General features: G+C 37.1%; 1 protein-coding gene across 4 annotated transcripts in view; it reads right to left on the bottom strand.

Annotated features, from left to right (window-relative positions):
• XRN1 (5'-3' exoribonuclease 1) overlaps nt 1-18,974 on the bottom strand; it is a 113,033-nt gene that overhangs the window by 33,778 nt on the left and 60,281 nt on the right. For all 4 annotated transcript variants that reach the window (XM_061419614.1, XM_061419637.1, XM_061419625.1 and 1 more), the window contains 7 exons: nt 15,088-15,177; nt 14,569-14,704; nt 11,495-11,551; nt 11,229-11,361; nt 7,983-8,052; nt 2,595-2,802; nt 2,029-2,124 (listed from right to left, as the gene is read on the bottom strand). In XM_061419614.1, the coding sequence (XP_061275598.1) occupies nt 2,029-2,124; nt 2,595-2,802; nt 7,983-8,052; nt 11,229-11,361; nt 11,495-11,551; nt 14,569-14,704; nt 15,088-15,177 (790 nt within the window). The remainder of the gene's footprint in view (nt 1-2,028; nt 2,125-2,594; nt 2,803-7,982; nt 8,053-11,228; nt 11,362-11,494; nt 11,552-14,568; nt 14,705-15,087; nt 15,178-18,974) is intronic.

Below are 18,974 nucleotides of genomic sequence, written 5' to 3'. Positions count from 1 at the left end.
CTGATATTCCCCCACAGATCTACCAGACCTGCAATCTTTCCCACCTCAGTTAACAGCCCATCTATCATTTTAGTTACTCAGACCTGAAGAATTATATCCTTTAATACATTATTTCTCTTTTACCCCATATCCATTTCATCATCAGCTGGAAATCCCTTCCAATATGTTAAGAATTTGACTACTTCTCACAGGGTCCTACTATCCTGATCCAAGTCAATATCAACTCAATCTTGATGATTTCAGTAGTTTCTGAACTAACCTGTTTCCACCTTGGGTCCTCTATATTCTGTTCTCAAGGTAGTAGGCAGAGTGATGGAATTAAAATATAAGTCAAATCATGTCACTCTGCTGTGCAAAACCCTCTACTGATTCCTTATCTCACTGAGTAAAAGCCAGTGTCCTTATAATGATCCAGAAGGCCCTACTAGTATCTATCTGTTACCTCTCTAATCACATTTCCTACAACTCATTGTACTGATTCAGACACATGGTCTGCTTCCTTGTGTCTGTCAGAGACCATCACTCCCAACAGAAACTTTGACTTCATCTGGAATACTCTCTCCTCAGATATCTGTATATCCTCTTCTTCATTTCATTCAAATCTTTGCCCAAATGTTACTGGAACATTCCATTTAAAAAATTACAAAACCTTGCCTGCCCTCTCCACTAAATTCCCTATCCTGCTTCCCTACAATTTTTCTCAAACTTATATTATCATCTAATAACATTTATTTTCTTTTGTCTTATTTATTATCCTTTTCTCCCTACAATACTAATTGCATGTGAGTCCGGATTTTTGTTTTGTTTACAGCTATATTCTTGGTGCATAGAACAATGCCTGGCACATGGTAGGCACTTAATGTGCTGAATGAATGAAAGAATGATTTAAAAAAGCACTCCTGAAGAATGAGTGGTTAGCAGTATTAAATAAACAGAGGAATAAAGGGTTTAAAAATCTGGATATGGGTTACATTTATGTAGAAAGCACTTATGAATGTCTAAGGAAAACTTAAAATACAGCATATTGGCAGAGGTGACTTGTGCACTGTCACTCTCAGCTTTTTTTTTTAATTTTAGATTTTTTCCCCCATTTTATTATTTATTTATTTTAAAATTGAAGTATAGCTGACTTAAAATGTTGTTGTCACTCTCATTTTTATTTTAATTTCACCATCATTGCCTTTGCTTTTTTAATGGAACCCCACTCCAATACTCTTGCCTGGAAAATCCCATGGACACAGGAGGCTGGTGGGCTGTAGTCCATGGGATCGCTAAGAGTCGGACACGACTGAGCGACTTCACTTTCACTTTTCACTTTCATGCATTGGAGAAGGCAATGGCAACCCACTCCAGTGTTCTTGCCTGGAGAATCCTGGTGGGCTGCCGTCTATGGGGTCGCACAGAGTTGGACACGACTGAAGCGACTTAGCAGGAGCAGCAGCAGCAGCACTGATAATGCTATCATTATCGAAGGTATTAGAATAAATTAGGCCCTCATGGTGTAGGCCACTGGTTTATAAACTTGAGAGGACATTCCTTTTTGACTGAAGCTGAGAAGAAGGTAACTAGCTAAAAATGTAATAGGAATTTGTTTCTTTTCATCTTCTTTTGTTTGGTGACTGAGTCTACTCTTTTAGCAGAATTTCTTTCCTCTTCTTAATCTTGATCAAGGATTTGCTCATTCATATTTAAGACAATCACCTGCCAGCATAAAGCTATACATTCAAGTAGAGGTGAATAAGTTAATACATACCATTAAAGCCTTTATTAAATTTAAAATATAGTTATTATGATTTGTAAACAACTAGAAAAAAATCCAAAACTGATTTAAAATAAAAATTTTCTATAGTCTTACTCATTGGTCCAAAAACATACGTGGTTGAAGAGAACTATGAAAATTTAAGATCCAAAGTGTTATTTCTCTTTTATGAGATTTCAGAAGAAAAACTAATCACTGCATACCTAAAAGAGAAATATAAAATATATTAAAAAAAAAAAAGAAATGTCCATTAAGCAAGGTATACTAACCTTCTCTTGTAGCAGTGGCTGAAAGTGTTGAACCTTTCCAGATCCCTGTAAGGACTGCCAAATGTTACAAAATTCATCATCATCTCTAGCAGGTACCTGGGGAAGTACAAAAAACTTCTTAAGGAAAACTGAAGCATAAATATGCACCAAAAAAAACAGTAGTTATCTATAAGATTTGAGGATTTTTGCTTGTTTCCTTTGTTATCATCTACTTACCTGTTTCTTAATTAGTCTATAATAAACCTGTTATTTGGATTTAAAAGTCTCCTTAAAATTTTAGACCATGAAATTAAATCAAGTATCTCACATAAAACAATTCAAGTTTTGCCCTCAGGGAAATGAAATAAAGGAAATCACACATGAGTTATATGGTGGGCATTTGAAAACTGCTTTTGAAAAACATGATATAGCCCCCTCCTTTTTACCTTTCCAATTAATGTCATTTCGTAGGGGATAACATAGATCATTTGGGTGATATAATTCAAAATATAAGAGATAATCCATGAAGTAAATGTATAAAGAGAAAACAGTTATTTTCAAGCTCATTATTTAAATAAAAATCTTACTTGAGTAGGAACAAAAAGTGATTGAGGGGAATGGTTCAGGCCTCCCAAATGCCCAGATGAAACTGATGAATTTGAGCTATAGTGATTCACAGCTGGCTGTGGTTTCACAATGGCTGTCAACTTCTGATTTCCAGTTTCAGAGCGACTCCCATGAGAAAGGTTCACCAAGGCACTTGTTGGCAGTCGATAACCTCTACCAGGTGAGCACCTAAAAGTAAAAAGTTGTAACAGGGTAAGAGGGAACTAAAACTAAATGTGCTAGGGAGAAGAATCAAATAATTTTGGGTGGACTGTTCATAATTTAATTAATAAATATTATTTTTATTTTCAATTAATTGATTGATTTATGGCTGCACCAGGTCTTAGCTGCTGCATGAAGGCTTTCTCTAGTTGTGGCAAGCAGGGCTACCCTCTAGTTGGGCGGTAGCTGCTCGGTGTTGTGAAGCTCTAGAGTGTGGGCTCAGTAGTTGTGGTGCACAGGCTTCATGTCCTTCCCACCCCACTGCATGTGGAATCTTTCCGGACCAGAGACTGAACCTGTGTCCCCTGCATTAACCATTGGACCACCAGGGAAGTCCTGAATATTACTTTTAAATTCAGGAACTTGAAATTAGAGAAAAATCTCAATCTGTAAGATGATATATCTCTGGAAAGTTTTAGAATAGACTATTCAGCGCTATTAAGTGGGAGAAAAATGTTCTAGAGGTGTAGTTTTAAGTGGAGGGGTGTGTGTGTGAGCTAAACTTGTCTTCAGAAGGCTTGCAAAAGAATAGCTTAGTTAACTAATGAATAAAATTCCAAACTTCTTTAAAAAAAATAGTGGTTTTAACAGTCTGGGTTATAAAGCTAGCCAGTGTGCAGCTAGTGTGGCTCTACTGATGCAACAGGAAAAATGTTAGCTTTGATCACTTCCATCTCCTGATCAATTGTTGAGTCCAGCTCTTTTTATCCTCATCTTTCCATCTTAAAGTTCTAGAATTGGGAAGGCTAAGAGACAAGCATTTGTGATTTCTTCCTTCTTGGTCATGATAAAAGTATTTAGATATTAAAATAAGCCCTCTGTGGTCAAAAGCTTTCAACTCTGTTACTTCTTTAGAATGTAATATTCTTATATTCTGAGATCATGGGGAAGTAGAATTCTTTCATAAGAAATCTTTGTAAGATTTCCAGAAAATATTTTTGTGAGAACTATACTATAAGATTCTGCATTATGAAATGAATATACTGCAGGCAGGCAATCTTTAATATAACTCTCAATCAATTAAGAAAGAAGTTAATCTTAAAAACATATTTCAAAAGTTATTTGGCTAAGGTTATTGGTAACCAAATGAAAATCAAAATCAGATATGGGATCCAGACTCTGCTGCTGCATTTAAAGGCACAGACAATGTCTTTGGGTAACAGGCACATTCAAGTTGCAAAACAATAATGGCACATGTATACCTGTGGTGGATTCATTTTGATATTTGGCAAAACTAATACAATTATGTAAAGTTTAAAAATAAAATAAAATTAGAGAAAAAAATAAATTAAAAAAAAATAAATAAAAAATAAACCACCCTTGCAAAAAAAAAAAAAAAAAACCAACAATAATGGCATTCTGAAGGTGATCACTTGCTGTAAGGACTGAAGATTGTGATTTCATGCAAAGAGATTAAATAACAGTAATTCACTTTTAATTTTAATTACCACTAATCAAAACAGAAAAGAAACTAAACAAACTGCAGTTCAGTTTTCCAGCTGGTGTTTAGAAAAGAAAGGAAAACTGGAAAGGATTTCATTTAATCCTCACAATCACCTAGTGAAGTGTACATCTTCATTATGGATGATATTGAGGGTCAGAATGCCTCTAACTAATCTACCCAAGGAAACAACAAAGTTAAGTGAGAGAGGTCACAATTCTAATATTCCATGGAGCCTCTAACGATCCTTTTTTCTGTCACTTTAAACTTTCTATTAATGGTCACCCAAAATAGACTTGAGGAAGTCTCCGCCATGGTAAGCTAAAAACAAACAATACAACCATCTTGCTTTAAACCTCTGAGTTCAGTTCAATAGTTGTCATGTCCAACTCTTGTGACCTCATGGACTGCAGCACGCCAGGCCTCTCTTCCATCACCAACTCCTGGAATTTACTCAAACTCATGTCCATTGAGTCAGTGCTGCCATCCAACCATCTCATCCTCCATCCAACCATCTCGTCCCTTTCTCCTCCTGCCTTCAATCTTTCCCAGCATCAGGGTCTTTTCAAATGAGTCAGCTCTTTTTGGTATCAGGTGGCCAAAGTACTGGAGTTTCAGCTTCAACATCAGTCTTTCCAATGAATATTCAGGACTGATTTCCTTCAGGATGGACTGGTTGGATCTCCTTGTAGTCCAAGGGACTCTCAAGAGTCTTCTCCAGCACCACAGTTCAAAGGCATCAATTCTTTGGGGCTTAGCTTTCTTTATAGTCCAACTCTCACATCCACACGACTACTGGAAAAACCATAGCTTTGACTAGATGGACCTTTGTTGGCAAAGTAATGTCTCTTCTTTTTTAATATGCTGTCTAGGTTGGGCATAACTTTTCTTCCAAAGAGTAAGTGTCTTTTAATTTCATGGCTGCAATCACCATCTGCAGTGATTTTGGAGCCCAGAAAAATAAAGTCTCTCACTGTTTCCCCATCTATTTTCCATGAAGTGATGGGACCAGATGCCATGATCTTCGTTTTCTGGATGTTGAGCTTTAAGCCAAATTTTTCACTCTCCTCCTTCACTTTCATCAAGAGGCTCTTTAGTTCTTTGCTTTCTGCCATAAGTGTGGTGTCATCTGAGTATCTGAGGTTATTGATATTTCTCCCGGCAATCTTGATTCCAGCTTGTGCTTCATCCAGACCAGCATTTCTCATGATGTACTCTTCATATAAGTTAAATAAGCAGGATGACAATATACAGCCTTGTTGTACTTCTTTCCCGATTTGGAACCAGTCTGTTGTCCCATGTCCAGTTCTAACTGTTGCTTCCTGACCTGCATACAGATTTCTTAAGAGGCAGGTCAGGTGGTCTGGTATTCCCATCTCTTTCAGAATTTTCCATAGTTTGCTGTGATCCACACAGTCAAAGGCTTTGGCATAGTCAATAAAGCAGAAATAGATGTTTTTCTGGAACTCGCTTGTTTTTTTGATGATCCAGTGGATGTTGGCAATTTGATCTCTGTCCTTTGCCTTTTCTAAAACCAGCTTGAACATCTGGAGTTCACAGTTCACGTACTGTTGAAGCCTGGCTTGGAGAATTTTGAGCATTACTTTGCTAGCGTGTGAGATGAGTGAAATTGTGCAGAGGTCTGAGCATTCTTTGGCATTGCCTCTCTTTGGGATTAGAATGAAAACTGACCTTTTCCAGTCCCATGGCCACTGCTGAGTTTTCCAAATTTGCTGGCATACTGAGTGCAGCACCTTTACAGCATTAGGATTTGAAATAGCTCAGATGGAATTTCATCACTGCCTCTACCTTTGTTCGCAGTGATGCTTCCTAAGGCCCACTTGACTTCACATGATGCCTGGCTCTAGGTGAGTGATCACACCATCATGATTATCTGGGTTGTGAAGATCTTTTTTGTATAGTTCTTCTGTGTATTCTTGCCATCTCTTCTTTTTTTAAAAAATTAATTTATTTTAATTGAAGGCTAATTACTTTACAATATTATAGTGGTTTTTGCCCTATATCGACATGAATCAGCCACAGGCGCACATGTGTTCCCCATCCAGAATGCCTCTCCCACCTCCCTCCCCATCCCATCCCCCAGGGTCATCCCAGCGCACCAGCCGTGAGCATCCTGTCTCATGCATCAAAACCTGGACCGGCGATCTGCTTCACATATGATAATATACATGTTTCAATGCTGCCCTCACTAATCATCCCGCCCTCGCCTTCTCCCACAGTCTAAAAGACTGTTCTCTACATCTGTGTCTCTTTTGCTGTCTCGCATATAGTGTCATGATTACCATCTTTCTAAATTCCATATATATGCATTAGTACACTATATTGGTGTTTTTCTTTCTGACTTACTTCACTCTGTATAATAGGCTCCAGTTTCATCCACCTCATTAGGACCGATTCAAATGCATTCTTTTTAATGGCTGAGTAACATTCCATTGTGTATATGTACCACAGCTTTTTTATCCATTCATCTGCCGATGGACATCTGGGCTGCTTCCATGTCCTAGCTATTGTAAGCAGTGCTGTGATGAACACTGGAGTACCCGTGTCTCTTTCAATTCTGGTTTCCTCGGTGTGTATGCCCAGAAGTGGGATTGCTGGGTCGTATTTGCCACCTCATCTAAATATCTTCTGCTTCTGTCAGGTCCATACCATTTCTGTCCTTTATTGAGCCCAACTTTGCATGAAATTTCCCTTGGTATCTCTAATTTTCTTGAAGAGATCTCTAGTCTTTCCCATTCTATTGTTTTCCTCTATTTCTTTGCACCGATCACCAAGGAGGTCTTTCTTATCTCTCCTTGCTATTCTCTGGAACTCTGCATTCAAATAGGTGTATCTTTCATTTTCTCCTTTGCCAGTTATCCTAACTGCCAGTTATCTTTTCTCCCCTTCAAGGTCAAACTTCTCAAGGGTCAGCTGTTTCTTGTCTCCTTTACCCCACTGGCTGTTCACTCCTCAAACCATTCCAACCTAGCCTGAGCATCTACAATTTCACTAAATCAAATGACAAAGAGTTATCATGTCTCTTAATTCAAAGAATGTTTCTATTCCTCAAGTTATTCAACCATTAAAAAAATGCAGTCTGATCATGTCACATCTCTGATTTTGATAGCTTCACACTGCTTTAAGGATAAAGGCCAAGATACCACAATCCTTAGCATGTGCTGAAAGCAGGTTACCAGTTCCTGCACAGTGTGGTCCTTGTTCTTTTCCCTTACTCTAATCTTACATGGCTGCTGAGGCTGACACACCTGCGTTCTTTTAGTCTTTTAAATGAGTGAAAATGTCCTCTGCTGCATATGCTATTCTGTTTTTCTGACCACCTGTTTCTACTCTTTCAGTACCTAGTCTTCATGTCCCGTTTTAAACATCACTTTAAGAAAGCCTTTCTAGAATGCTCAGATCACACTCTATTATAGACACCTGAACTATTAATACTTCTTCCCAGCATTTGTCACATTTTAATTAAAAAATTACTATTTTTAGTAAGTTAGTTATATCCCTTACTAAAGTGAAAGCTCTGTAAGGGTAGAAACCATGTCTGTCTTATTCAGTGTTACAACCCTATTACAAGTATGAGTCTCATATGTACTAGGAACTGAAATTGTGGACAAAAAAGCAAGTAATGTAAAGTCATTGGCCATATGGACATATTTTCGAAGTGTAATTATCATCTGGAAATACAAACCTTATTGTTAAGCCTCCAGGAAATTCTTCATCAAATAATACTTCAAATAGTACATCAGCTTCTCTATTAGCTGTTTAAAAAAGAGAGATTGAAAAATCATATGATTAAAAAAAATAGAATGTGAGTTTTTGGAGTATTAGAAGCATTACAACTATCAATACAGATGCAAATGAAAAGAAGATAAGCTCACAGATTCCCTTACTTGTATTATCTTAAAGAAAAATAATACTATTTTAAATTAGATGCTGTGAGAATTAATTATATTTTTATCTGTTTTTTATATGTTGGAAATTATTCACAAAAAGAGAGTTAATAAAAGAGAGAACTCTGGAATTTGTAGTTTAGAAGGTTTTACAGTTAGACAAAGGAAACGGAGATTTGAAGACATGGCAGTAATGAGGGAAAGAGAATGGAGACAAAGGATATATTACTAGATAGAACTGGCAGGAGTTTGTGACCTGTGTAGATAAAAAGACTGGAGATGGCAAAGATGACTCCAAGGTTCTGGCAGGAGATGACTTGGTAGATAATGGATGTCATGATTGAGACATGAGACATGTGAGAAAGACTATGGTACAATAAACCTTAAAGACGAGCAGAGAAGAATAAATTTGGCAGAGAGGCTAAGCCACTTCAGTCGTGTCCGACTCTGTGCGACCCCATAGACGGCAGCCCACCAGGCTCCCCTGTCCCTGGGATTCTCCAGGCAAGAACACTGGAGTGGGTTGCCATTTCCTTCTCCAATGTATGAAAGTGAAAAGTGAAAGTGAAGTTGCTCAGTCACGTCCGACTCTTAGCGACCCCATGGACTGCAGCCTACCAGGCTCTTCCGTCCATAGGATTTTCCAGGTAAGAGTACTGGAGTGGGGTGCCATTGCCTTCTCCATTGGCAGAGAGGATGATAGGATAAAACTGGAAAGTTTAAATTTACCAAAGTTCCAAGGTAAAGTGAAATCATTAGCTATAATAACATTTGAATTCTAAGCCCAAATTAATCAGAGTCTATCACATAACTTCAGAACAGAATCTCTCTCTCTTCCCACCTCTACCCCCACCCTTTCCATTCCCTTGGTTTTGTTTCTCTGGAGAACCCTGACTAATACCATATCTGATACTGTGTTAACCCAGGGTAGATGTGGGGGATATTTCCCTCATTCTCAGTCTTTCATTGTCCAATTGGAACCAGGCCTGCAGAGCTTACTCATTCTCTCCCAGCAGCTTTATCTTTCATCTGACACTTTTACCTAAAATCTAAACCCAAGAAAGTGGGGCTCAATGAGAGGCAAGAGTCTCTTCTGTGAAGGTTTAAGATCTACTTTTTAGGTTCCTTTTCTTGTCTTAGGGAGGAGCCACTTACTGAAAAGATTATTGACCAAAGGATTGTTCACCCCCTTTAGTGGAGAATTCTATGGAGATGAGGCATCAGGTGAAGGCAGTAAGATAAATATTCCCCTTTATATTCTATGTCCATGGGATATATGTTTAATAAATGACAATGCTTTTTCCACTCAGTGTAGACAGATACAGCTTTAAAATTCTTCTCTAGACAAAATTCCAACTGGTCACTATTACTGACTGGGGTTGTCAGAAGAAAGGAAACTTCTGTTATCAGAACTAAGGCCTTCTCAGGACAACCTAATCAGAGTAGACTCCACTAAGCTCAGAATTTGAACTGCCAATGCGTGAGGCCGGGCAGACAGCAGAAGGAGGGTTGCTTCATGACATGCATGTGACCCTTACCATACTTAGCCTGGGTTTGTTAACCTAGTTGACTGTCTTGTCGTTGTTTTAAGCACCAAAAAACACATCTAAAAAATTCAAAGAAGAATCAGAGAAGAAAATTCTCTTTTAGAGGTAGACCCCAAGAAGATGTGCAAAATACAGAGAACTAGCACTCAAAGTCAGAAAAGAATCAGGGGAAGGAGTTCAAATCCCAGCTCTGTCACTTATTTGTGTAAACTTGGGCAAGTCACTTGAACTCTTAGATGACACAGTATCAGGACTTCCCTAGTGCTCATTGGTAAAGAAGTCGCCTGCCAACGCAGAAGACATGGGTTTGATCCCTGATCCAGGAAGATCCCACATGCCTCAGAGCAACTAGGCCATGCACAACTATTGAGCCTGTGCTCTAGAGCTGGAGAGCCACAACTACTGAGCCCATGTGCTGCAACTACTGAAGCCCAAGCACCTAGAACTGGTGCTCCACAACAAGAAAAGCCACCTCAATAAGAAGCCCACGCACCACAACCAGAGAGTAGCCCCCACTTGCCACAACTAGAGAAAAGCCCACACGGCAACAAAGACCCAGCACAGCCAAAAATAATTAAATAAAAAAAGAATAATATCTACTTCTCAGGTGGACGGGAGGGTTAAATGTAAAAGTGCCCAGCACACTGTTGCCAATAAATAAGCAATTCTCTTAGGCTCATGGCCTGTCTGCTCTTCCATCTTTCTGGACAGTGAGACCAAGATTGGGTGCCTGGGATATGGAAGGACAGTGCTGCCGGTGTCCTAGCCTCTAGGTACCCGATGTGTTCCTTTGTGTTGGGTTGACTAGTTTTAGAATCTGTATTGCAAAGCTTCTCACTCCAGGCATCCCTTTGAAGAATTTTTAGATTCTTAGCTAATTCTTCCCTTTTCTTTCTATACTCATTTTTCCTTTTTTTTTGGTAAAAAACACAACATAAAATTTATGGTTGTAACAATTTTTAAGTGTATAGTACTACAGTGTTAACTATATGTACATTGTTGCACAATGGATTGATAGAATTGTTTTATATACACAATCTAGTTGTACTCATAAAATTAAAATTAACATGTAAATCTCTTAACTGTAAATAAGCACATACATCATGTTTGTTTATTTCTCTGCAGAAATCAAGTGACTACAAGGACAATTAAGGCAAAGCCCTGGACACGGTTAGATGAAACCTAACGAAATGTTTGTCTTAGTTTCATGAAAACATATGTATGTATTCTCACTAAGCATTTAGATAATTTTAATGTGTTACACATAAGCTACCAATTTTCAGCAGTCCTTCTCCAACTTTCACATCTTTTTAATCACTTCCCAGATGATTACACAGACGGAAAAGGACAATTTCCTCTGAAAACTAAAGCTGGGAAAATAATTAACTAAAACATAAAAGGATTTAGTGTTTTTCCTGATTTACAGTTGCTTTCTGCTTGTATATAAGACATACAGTATAAATGCAGATGGAGACATATCAAGTATTGAGTTATTACCCCCTTTAATTCCTATGATGGTGCCCCGAAGGCCAACTGGAACAGAAAAGTTCTCTCTCACATTTACAACACGGTCAAAGAGACGAAATTCTGCATCCCGATCAGGAATAACCCCATGTTGCTGTTCCAAAGGCTGAAAAGAAAGATGTAAATATAATTATCGACTCTCATTTAAAATTTTTTCTACTAATATACTGAAAACATTTTGTTCCTTCTGTACTTTCAAAGCAAAACAACAACTTAGAATTCTTTGACAGGAAACTTACTCTGTATAGCAAATGGGGCTTCACTGTCACTCGAACTTTCTTATTATTCTTTCTTTGCTGAGGAAAGAAAAATTTAAAAATATTTTTAAAATTAAAAATTATTATCTCGTATTTGCACATGCCTAAATTTTAAAAAGCCAGAAGAAATGAGTAATTTTAAGACTATATGACTTTCTTTAGATGCAAGCAAGGATGAATAAATTAATTCTTGAATCTTTTTAAAGTAAAACTTTTTTGTTGACATATAAGACATATAGAAAAAATTTTAATAAGATAAAAAATGACGGTCTTACTGACAAGTTTTCAGCCCAAGGCAGACCAGAAGTACTAATAAGGTACAACTGGCGCCTACTGAAAACAGCAAGAAAGAAAGATATGAGAAGAAATTTAAAGTAGTTTAAAAGAACTGTGCCTGGAAGAATGCATATGAAAATACAACCCATATGCTTAACACATCCCTAGACATTATTACTATCAATAAAAGTACAGCACTGATGAGAAAATATGGCATTCAAACCTGATTATGAGGCAAATTAACAAACAAGGGTATTTTCACTATAGGTCCTAATCCATAGCTACTGAATAAAAAGTTATGGGGAATAACTACTCAAAGTGTGATCACTTGGGAGCTTGTTAGAAATGCAGAACATCAAGAGCTGCTCATCTGAGAGCTGCTGCTGCTGCTAAGTTGCTTCGGTCATGTCCGACTCTGTGCAACCCCATAGACGGCAGCCCACCAGGCTCCCCTGTCCCTGGGATTCTCCAGGCAAGAACACTGGAGTGGGTTGCCATTTCTTTCTCCGCATCTGAGAGCTACTGAATCAGAACCTGTATTTTAACAAGATCCTCCAGTGATTCATTTGGACATCAAGTTTAAGAAGTACTGCTCTGAAGGTGGAATCCAGACTGTGTGTTTTTAAAAATACTTCTCCAGTAATTTTGATAATTAGCTGAGTTTGGGAACCACTGTCCAATAAGAAAACTATGGATACTTTTAATCATGACCCTGCATTAAAAAGAAAAGTTTAAATTATATTCAGAATGTTATGTTCATTTTTTAGTTTTTCTCCTTCTTTACCTAATAACACTATAAAACCAAAAAGGGAAAAAAAATCACTCATAACTTCTCAACCTTGACTCATTAATAGGTTAAAAAAAAATCCTGTCTTATCTATATGTACACACATTTTTTAAATGCTATCATCAAAATGACAGACTACAACTTTGCATGTGCATCATCAGTTTGCAAAATAAGGGGAGAATGTGTAAAACATTTTACAGTGCTCTGCATCCAAATGGGTTCAGATAAAATTTGGGTACTTAAAAGATATAAACTTTTTGTTAAGTGGAAAACTCATTTAAAAAGTAATGCTGGACAAATAGACTTTACATTGAAAGACAATTATTAAAAAGAAATGCAGATTTTCTATCTTCAACTGAATATCATTAACCTTTCAAAATATCAAATTCTTGGCTTCAAGCCTTACATTTTTTTTTTTAAGAGTCATCTAGTGGTGATTTTCCAGGCTGTATTCACAGCTCTTCAGCATGTGATAAAAGAATTCAAATAATAACAGCTAAGTATTATTAAGCATCAGTAATAGCCAGGCATTATTAGAAGGAGTTTATATGTATTAATGCAGTTAATTTTTTTTTTGAGGACTATATGAGATGGAATTATTTTATTCTTATTTTACCAGTCAGGAAATGCAGGCATGGAAAGGTTAACTATCTTGCCTAAGGTTTTAAGTATTGAAAGATGGATGGGGGACCAGGGCTTGAGACCCAGTTCTTAACTTAGGCTCTGCTATTAGTTCAAACAAGAGAGCACTGTGTGAGCAAAGCAACATTATTTTAATAAAAAGGCAAATGTGTGAAAAATAAAATTGTAAGCTTAGAAAAGGAACATAATTAGCCCATTTTCTATTTCATCAAGACAGAGAATCAAAATAGACAAAAACAGTTAAGCCTACACAGAAGGTTATTACTTTTTAAAATCAAGACATAAAAAACAGATAATTTAAGTGGAGTTTCAAAAATACACAGTAGTTGAATGAGTTTATCAGTGGGAAAGTATATTTTAGGAGTGATTCTGTAAAAGTGAAATAAGTGTAATTTTCACGTTTTATAAAAAGATGGGAACTTCCCCAGTGGCACAGTGGATAGGAATCCACCTGCCAATGACGAGAACATGGGTTCAATCCCTGGTTCAGGACGATTCCACATGCCATGGACCTAGGCATTATGTTCTATAACTACTGAGCTCAAGTGCTGCAACTACTGAAGCCAAGTACCTAGAGCTTGTGCTCCACAACAAGAGAAGCCACCACAATGAGAAGCCAGTGCACTGCAACCAAGAGTAGCCCCACTCGCAGGGACTAGAGAAAGCCCATGCACAGCAACAAAGACCCGGTGCAGCCAAAGGGCAAATAATTAAAATAAAAATGAATTGTATCTTTAAAGAACTTAGAATAGGAAAGAACTGAGAATTAACCTTATTTCTCAATCACAAACTTTTTATTGACTAGACTCATAAAATATTAATTCTTAAAATCAGAAACAGTCCATGGAATTCTCCAGGCCAGAATACTACAGTGGGTAGCCTTTCCCTTCTCCAGGGAATTTTCCCAACACAGAGATTGAACCTAGGTCTCCCGCATTGCAGGCGGATTCTTTACCAGCTGAGCCACAAGGGAAGCCCAAGAATACTGGAGTGGGCAGCCTATTCTTTCTCCAGTGGATTTTCTTGACCCAGGAATCGAACTGGAATCTCCTGCATTGCAGGTAGATTCTTTACCAACTGAGATATCAGGGAAGCCCTCAGAAACACTACAAGGACATAAAAATTTAAATGCTATGGGCTTTCTTATATTGACATACATTTATATTTATGTAGACAAACTTGATGGACACTATAAAAGGCTGGAATACTTTTTAAAATTATAGAATAATTTGATATAATTTAGAATCACTAAATATATGCTTTATTTGACTGAAACAAATTATTTATAGGATAACAAATAGTTCATTTAACTTTAAATCTCATCAGTAATCTTCATTATTGAAAATTATACCTTGCACTTTTCAATTTCTTCTTCAATTTTCTCAACAATAGCTGCATCCAGAATTTGTAAATCACAAGAAGACCGAGACAAAGTACTGACAGGATGTCCCTTTAGCCAAGTAATAATTTCTTGAACTTTCTCAGCACTGTATTAAAAACAATAATTTTTCACATTAATTAAAACTTCCTGAGGACTTATATAAAAAGCTTGATATACACTTTCTGAAGGCTGTGACTTATAAATGATATAAAATATTTAATTAATCACTATACTTAATTAGGGCTAATTATAAATCTAATGTAAATATGGACATGTTACTTCTCAGTTATTTTAAAAAAACACAAAAATTGGTTTAAAAGTACTTTACTGATATAAATGAAAGAAAAAATCATTTTAAGATCTTAAAGCAAGAACAAAACAATACAAAATTTTCCCCCCAAAAAGTAATATAAATTCTTGAGAAATCAACTACACTTAAAAGTGGAACCACTAAACTCCGAGGCGATGAATCTCGTAACTTTTGCTTACCCGTTCTCATTTTCTCCAGGCCAAATGTCATCTTCATAGAACACATCCTCTTGGCTATTTTTGGCTATGTAACTGAATAGCTCTGGAGCTCTAGCCAAAGAAACAAATGACAACACTGAGTTTAAAAATACACATGGCAAATTTCATAAAAACTTCTGATCAAATAATTCTGGGTCTTAAGGGGATATATTAAATATATTGAGAACTGATTACTATATACACATAAGGGATAGAGACTAAAAGATTGAAAGTATTCCCAGGCCCTCATAAAAAGACGATGGAGAAATGACAATTCATAAATATAATAAACTATTACAATACTTATAAACTCCAGTCACTGATTCTATCCTTCTTGGACTATAATGACAGGTGATAAGTATATAAAATAATATGTACAGATTCACAATAAAGCTAGAGCACTTCACAAGAGAACGAATGAAAATCCATTAAAAATTTCTTCTGATATTCTTCAAAATTCCATTGCTCCCTGAACAGTGTAGCAGTACTTCTAAATATAAATACCAGACAGAATATATGTGCTTATTTTTGTTTCTTTCCCAGCCCACGAAAACAATAGTAAAGGATAAAAAAGGGCATGGACCTAGAAGACAGATGAAGAATGAAGCAGAGAATCTGATAGCATATGTGAGTTAACAAAACTTTAGAAACTGAAAACTGAATAGATAAGTGTGAAATGATTTGACAGATGGGAATAAGCTGTACGCTAAGCCACCAGAGTGGGAAGTCAACAAGAACCAAGTTGATGCGAAATGTGGAAGTCTGAAAAAGCTCAGGAGATATGACCTCTGTATGTTTTAATGCCCCACTATAGGGTGAGGTTTATGAGGCTTTTAGTTGAAAATTTTGTATAATAAACAGTTAGGCAGTCACCTCTACCTCAGTGTAAATCCTGTAGTTTATTTTCGGAGAAGTTGAACAGGGGCTGCTCAAACCTTGTGTATTGCAGGCACAGGAAACTGGATGCGAAGGGCATGAGGAGGAGAGGCTAGGTGCTCTACTGAAAACAGGGCATCAGTGAAAGTATAACTACTCTACACTAGGAAGCAGGGTAGGAAGTATAACATCTTTAAGAAGCAGTCCCTGAGATGGAGATAAACATGGAGGAAGTTTATTAGTGTGGGCTGTGAAAACAACACCTGTGAAGGAAGCAGAACCGGGCACATGTAGAAGTTGGGCTGTGGTTCATTCTTAATGAACTCCTTGGCCAGCAGCACAGAGATCTCAAACCAGGATGGCTCCCCAGACTTATTCTGAAGTGGGACAATCAGGCTGGCTGAGCCTTTATATCACTTTATTTGTTTATTTTTTTAAACATATCTCCTTGTTGATGGGGTACTGGACATGAGGCTATTGCGGGAAAGGGATGTAACTGTAGGTGAGGCAGTTCTCTTCTGCCAGGCAATTTCTACAGAGGTCTTACTGCTGAGGGCTGAGAGACAGCAGCATTCCTGCTGCGCAGGGAATAGATTTTTAATTCTGAAGAGGCATCTGGAGGGGTACTACAGAATCCACTATGTAATGAGACCCTATTCCTCTGATTAATTTCCAGAACACTCGAAGTTTGTTTTGTTCTCCACATCTGTCCTCCAAGCAAAACACTGGAGAACACATTTCTGGGAAAATTACTCAGCCCACCAGAAAAGATATACATATAGGTAGTGATATTTCGAGATGCTCTGCCAAAATAGCCCAGTCCCACTGGACAAGCCTTACTGAAGCACATTAAATTTCCAATCAGTTTTTTAACACTGCACACTAAAATACGGTAAGACACTAAAGAACTACCACGCCAAAAGAAAAAAAAAAAGCCTCAAAATAAACAAACAACACTCCCCTTCCCACCCCAAATCTGAAAACTCTAACATGAAAGGAGAGATCAAATCAAACAGAAAAGAAAAAAAAAGAAAAGCAATCTGTAGAAAAAAGAAAATACTGAGAACAGAAGAAAATCTAGATTGCTATCATTAGATAATAAAAGATATTTCATTTATTATAAGAAAAAGATTCTATAAATAAGGAATGTCAGAGAATGAGGACACTCTTTTAGAAATTAAAAATGGTTAAATAAAAATAAAAAATAGTATCAGTTAAAGGTGAAGAAATCTCCCACAGAGTAGAACAGGAGTATAACAATACAGAAAATGGATAAGAAGAGATAAGAAAATTAGAGGAGAATTAATCCTGTAGGTCTAACATCTATCAAAAGGAATCTTGGAAAGAAAATAACAAAATGGTGACAAGGAAATCATCAAATAAATAATACGAGAAAGTTTTTTGGAATAGAAGGGCACAGTTTCAAGTCTGAAAGGGCTGAACAGCAATATGAAAGAAAAATGACACACCATAGCATTATTAAACAGCTTTGGTAATGGAACATTCTAGAAAGTTTTCAGAAAATGAAAATAGATCATCCATAAAGATTCAGAATCAGAATGGCACAAGACTTCTTGACAGCAAAGGAAACAAGAAAATGGAGCAGTGCTTTTCAAATTCTGAAAGAAGAGAATCTCCAATCTAGGACTCTAGACCCAGGTGAGCTATCAGTGAAGAATCAGGGAGGTTTGAAGAAATGTCCAGACATACAAGCTTTCTCAGGAAGCTACCTGCATATATCAAGATGAAAAGTCAAGGAAAAGCAGGCTAAATATGACATTTTAAAAGAAATATGGAGGTAAATAGAAGAAATAATCTAAATTTTCAGATGGTAATTTGGGGTTGAAATGAATCCCCTCCATCCCTCTCAAATAACAGATGAAGTTTCAACTCCTAGTACCTCAGAATGTGACTTTACTGTGAAATACGTTTTTTTTAAAATGTCTTTTTAAAAAAACTGAAGTACAGTTGATTTACAATGTTGTAACAGTCTCTGCTACACAGCAAAATTATTCAGTTAAAAATATATATATATACACATTATTTTGTATATTCTTTTCCATTATGGTTTATCACAGGATATGAATATAGTTCCCTGTGCTATTAGGACCTTGTTGTTTATGCATTCTAAATGTAATAGTTTGCATCTACCAACCCCAAACTCCCAATCCATTGCTCTCCCTCCCTCTTCCCCCTTGGAAATCACAAATCTGTTCTCTATTTTTTTTATGCTTTTTAAAAAATTGAAGTATAGTTGATTTACAATGTTGTAGCAATCTCCGCTGCAAAGTGACTTAGTTATAAACACATTTTTATATTCATTCCCATTATGGTTTATCACAGGATACTGAATACAGGGAATAGGGTTCTAAAAGAAGTAATCAAACTAAATGTCATTCAGTTCAGTTCAGTTCAGTTGCTCAGTCATGTCCAACTCTTTGTGACCCCATGAATCACAGCACGCCAGGCCTCCCTGTCCATCACTAACTTCCGGAGTTCACTCAAATTCATGTCCATCGAGTCGGTGATGCCATCCAGCCATCTCATTCTCTGTCGTCCCCTTCTTCTCCTGCCCCCAATCCCTCCCAGCATCAGAGTCTTTTCCAATGAGTCAACTCTTCGCATGAGGTGGCCAAAGTACTGGGTTTCAGCTTTAGCATCAGTCCTTAAAATGAACACCCAGGACTGATCTCCTTTAGAATGAACTGGTTGGATCTCCTTGCAGTCCAAGGGACTAGCAAGAGTCTTCTCCAACACCACAGTTCAAAAGCATCAAGTCTTCGGCGCTCAGCTTTCTTCACAGTCCAACTCTCACATCCATACAGGACCACTGGAAAAACCATAGCCTTGACTAGACGGAACTTTGTTGGCAAAGTAATGTCTCTGCTTTTGAATATGCTATCTAGGTTGGTCATAACTTTCCTTCCAAGGAGTAAGCGTCTTTTAATTTCATGGCTGCAATCACCATCTGCAGTGATTTTGGAGCCAAAAAA

Source organism: Bos javanicus, chromosome 1 (assembly GCF_032452875.1).
Source record: "Bos javanicus breed banteng chromosome 1, ARS-OSU_banteng_1.0, whole genome shotgun sequence".
Lineage (NCBI taxonomy): Eukaryota > Metazoa > Chordata > Mammalia > Artiodactyla > Bovidae > Bos > Bos javanicus.
Note: the sequence above shows the minus strand (reverse complement) of the source record. Positions and strands in the feature narration are given on the sequence as shown.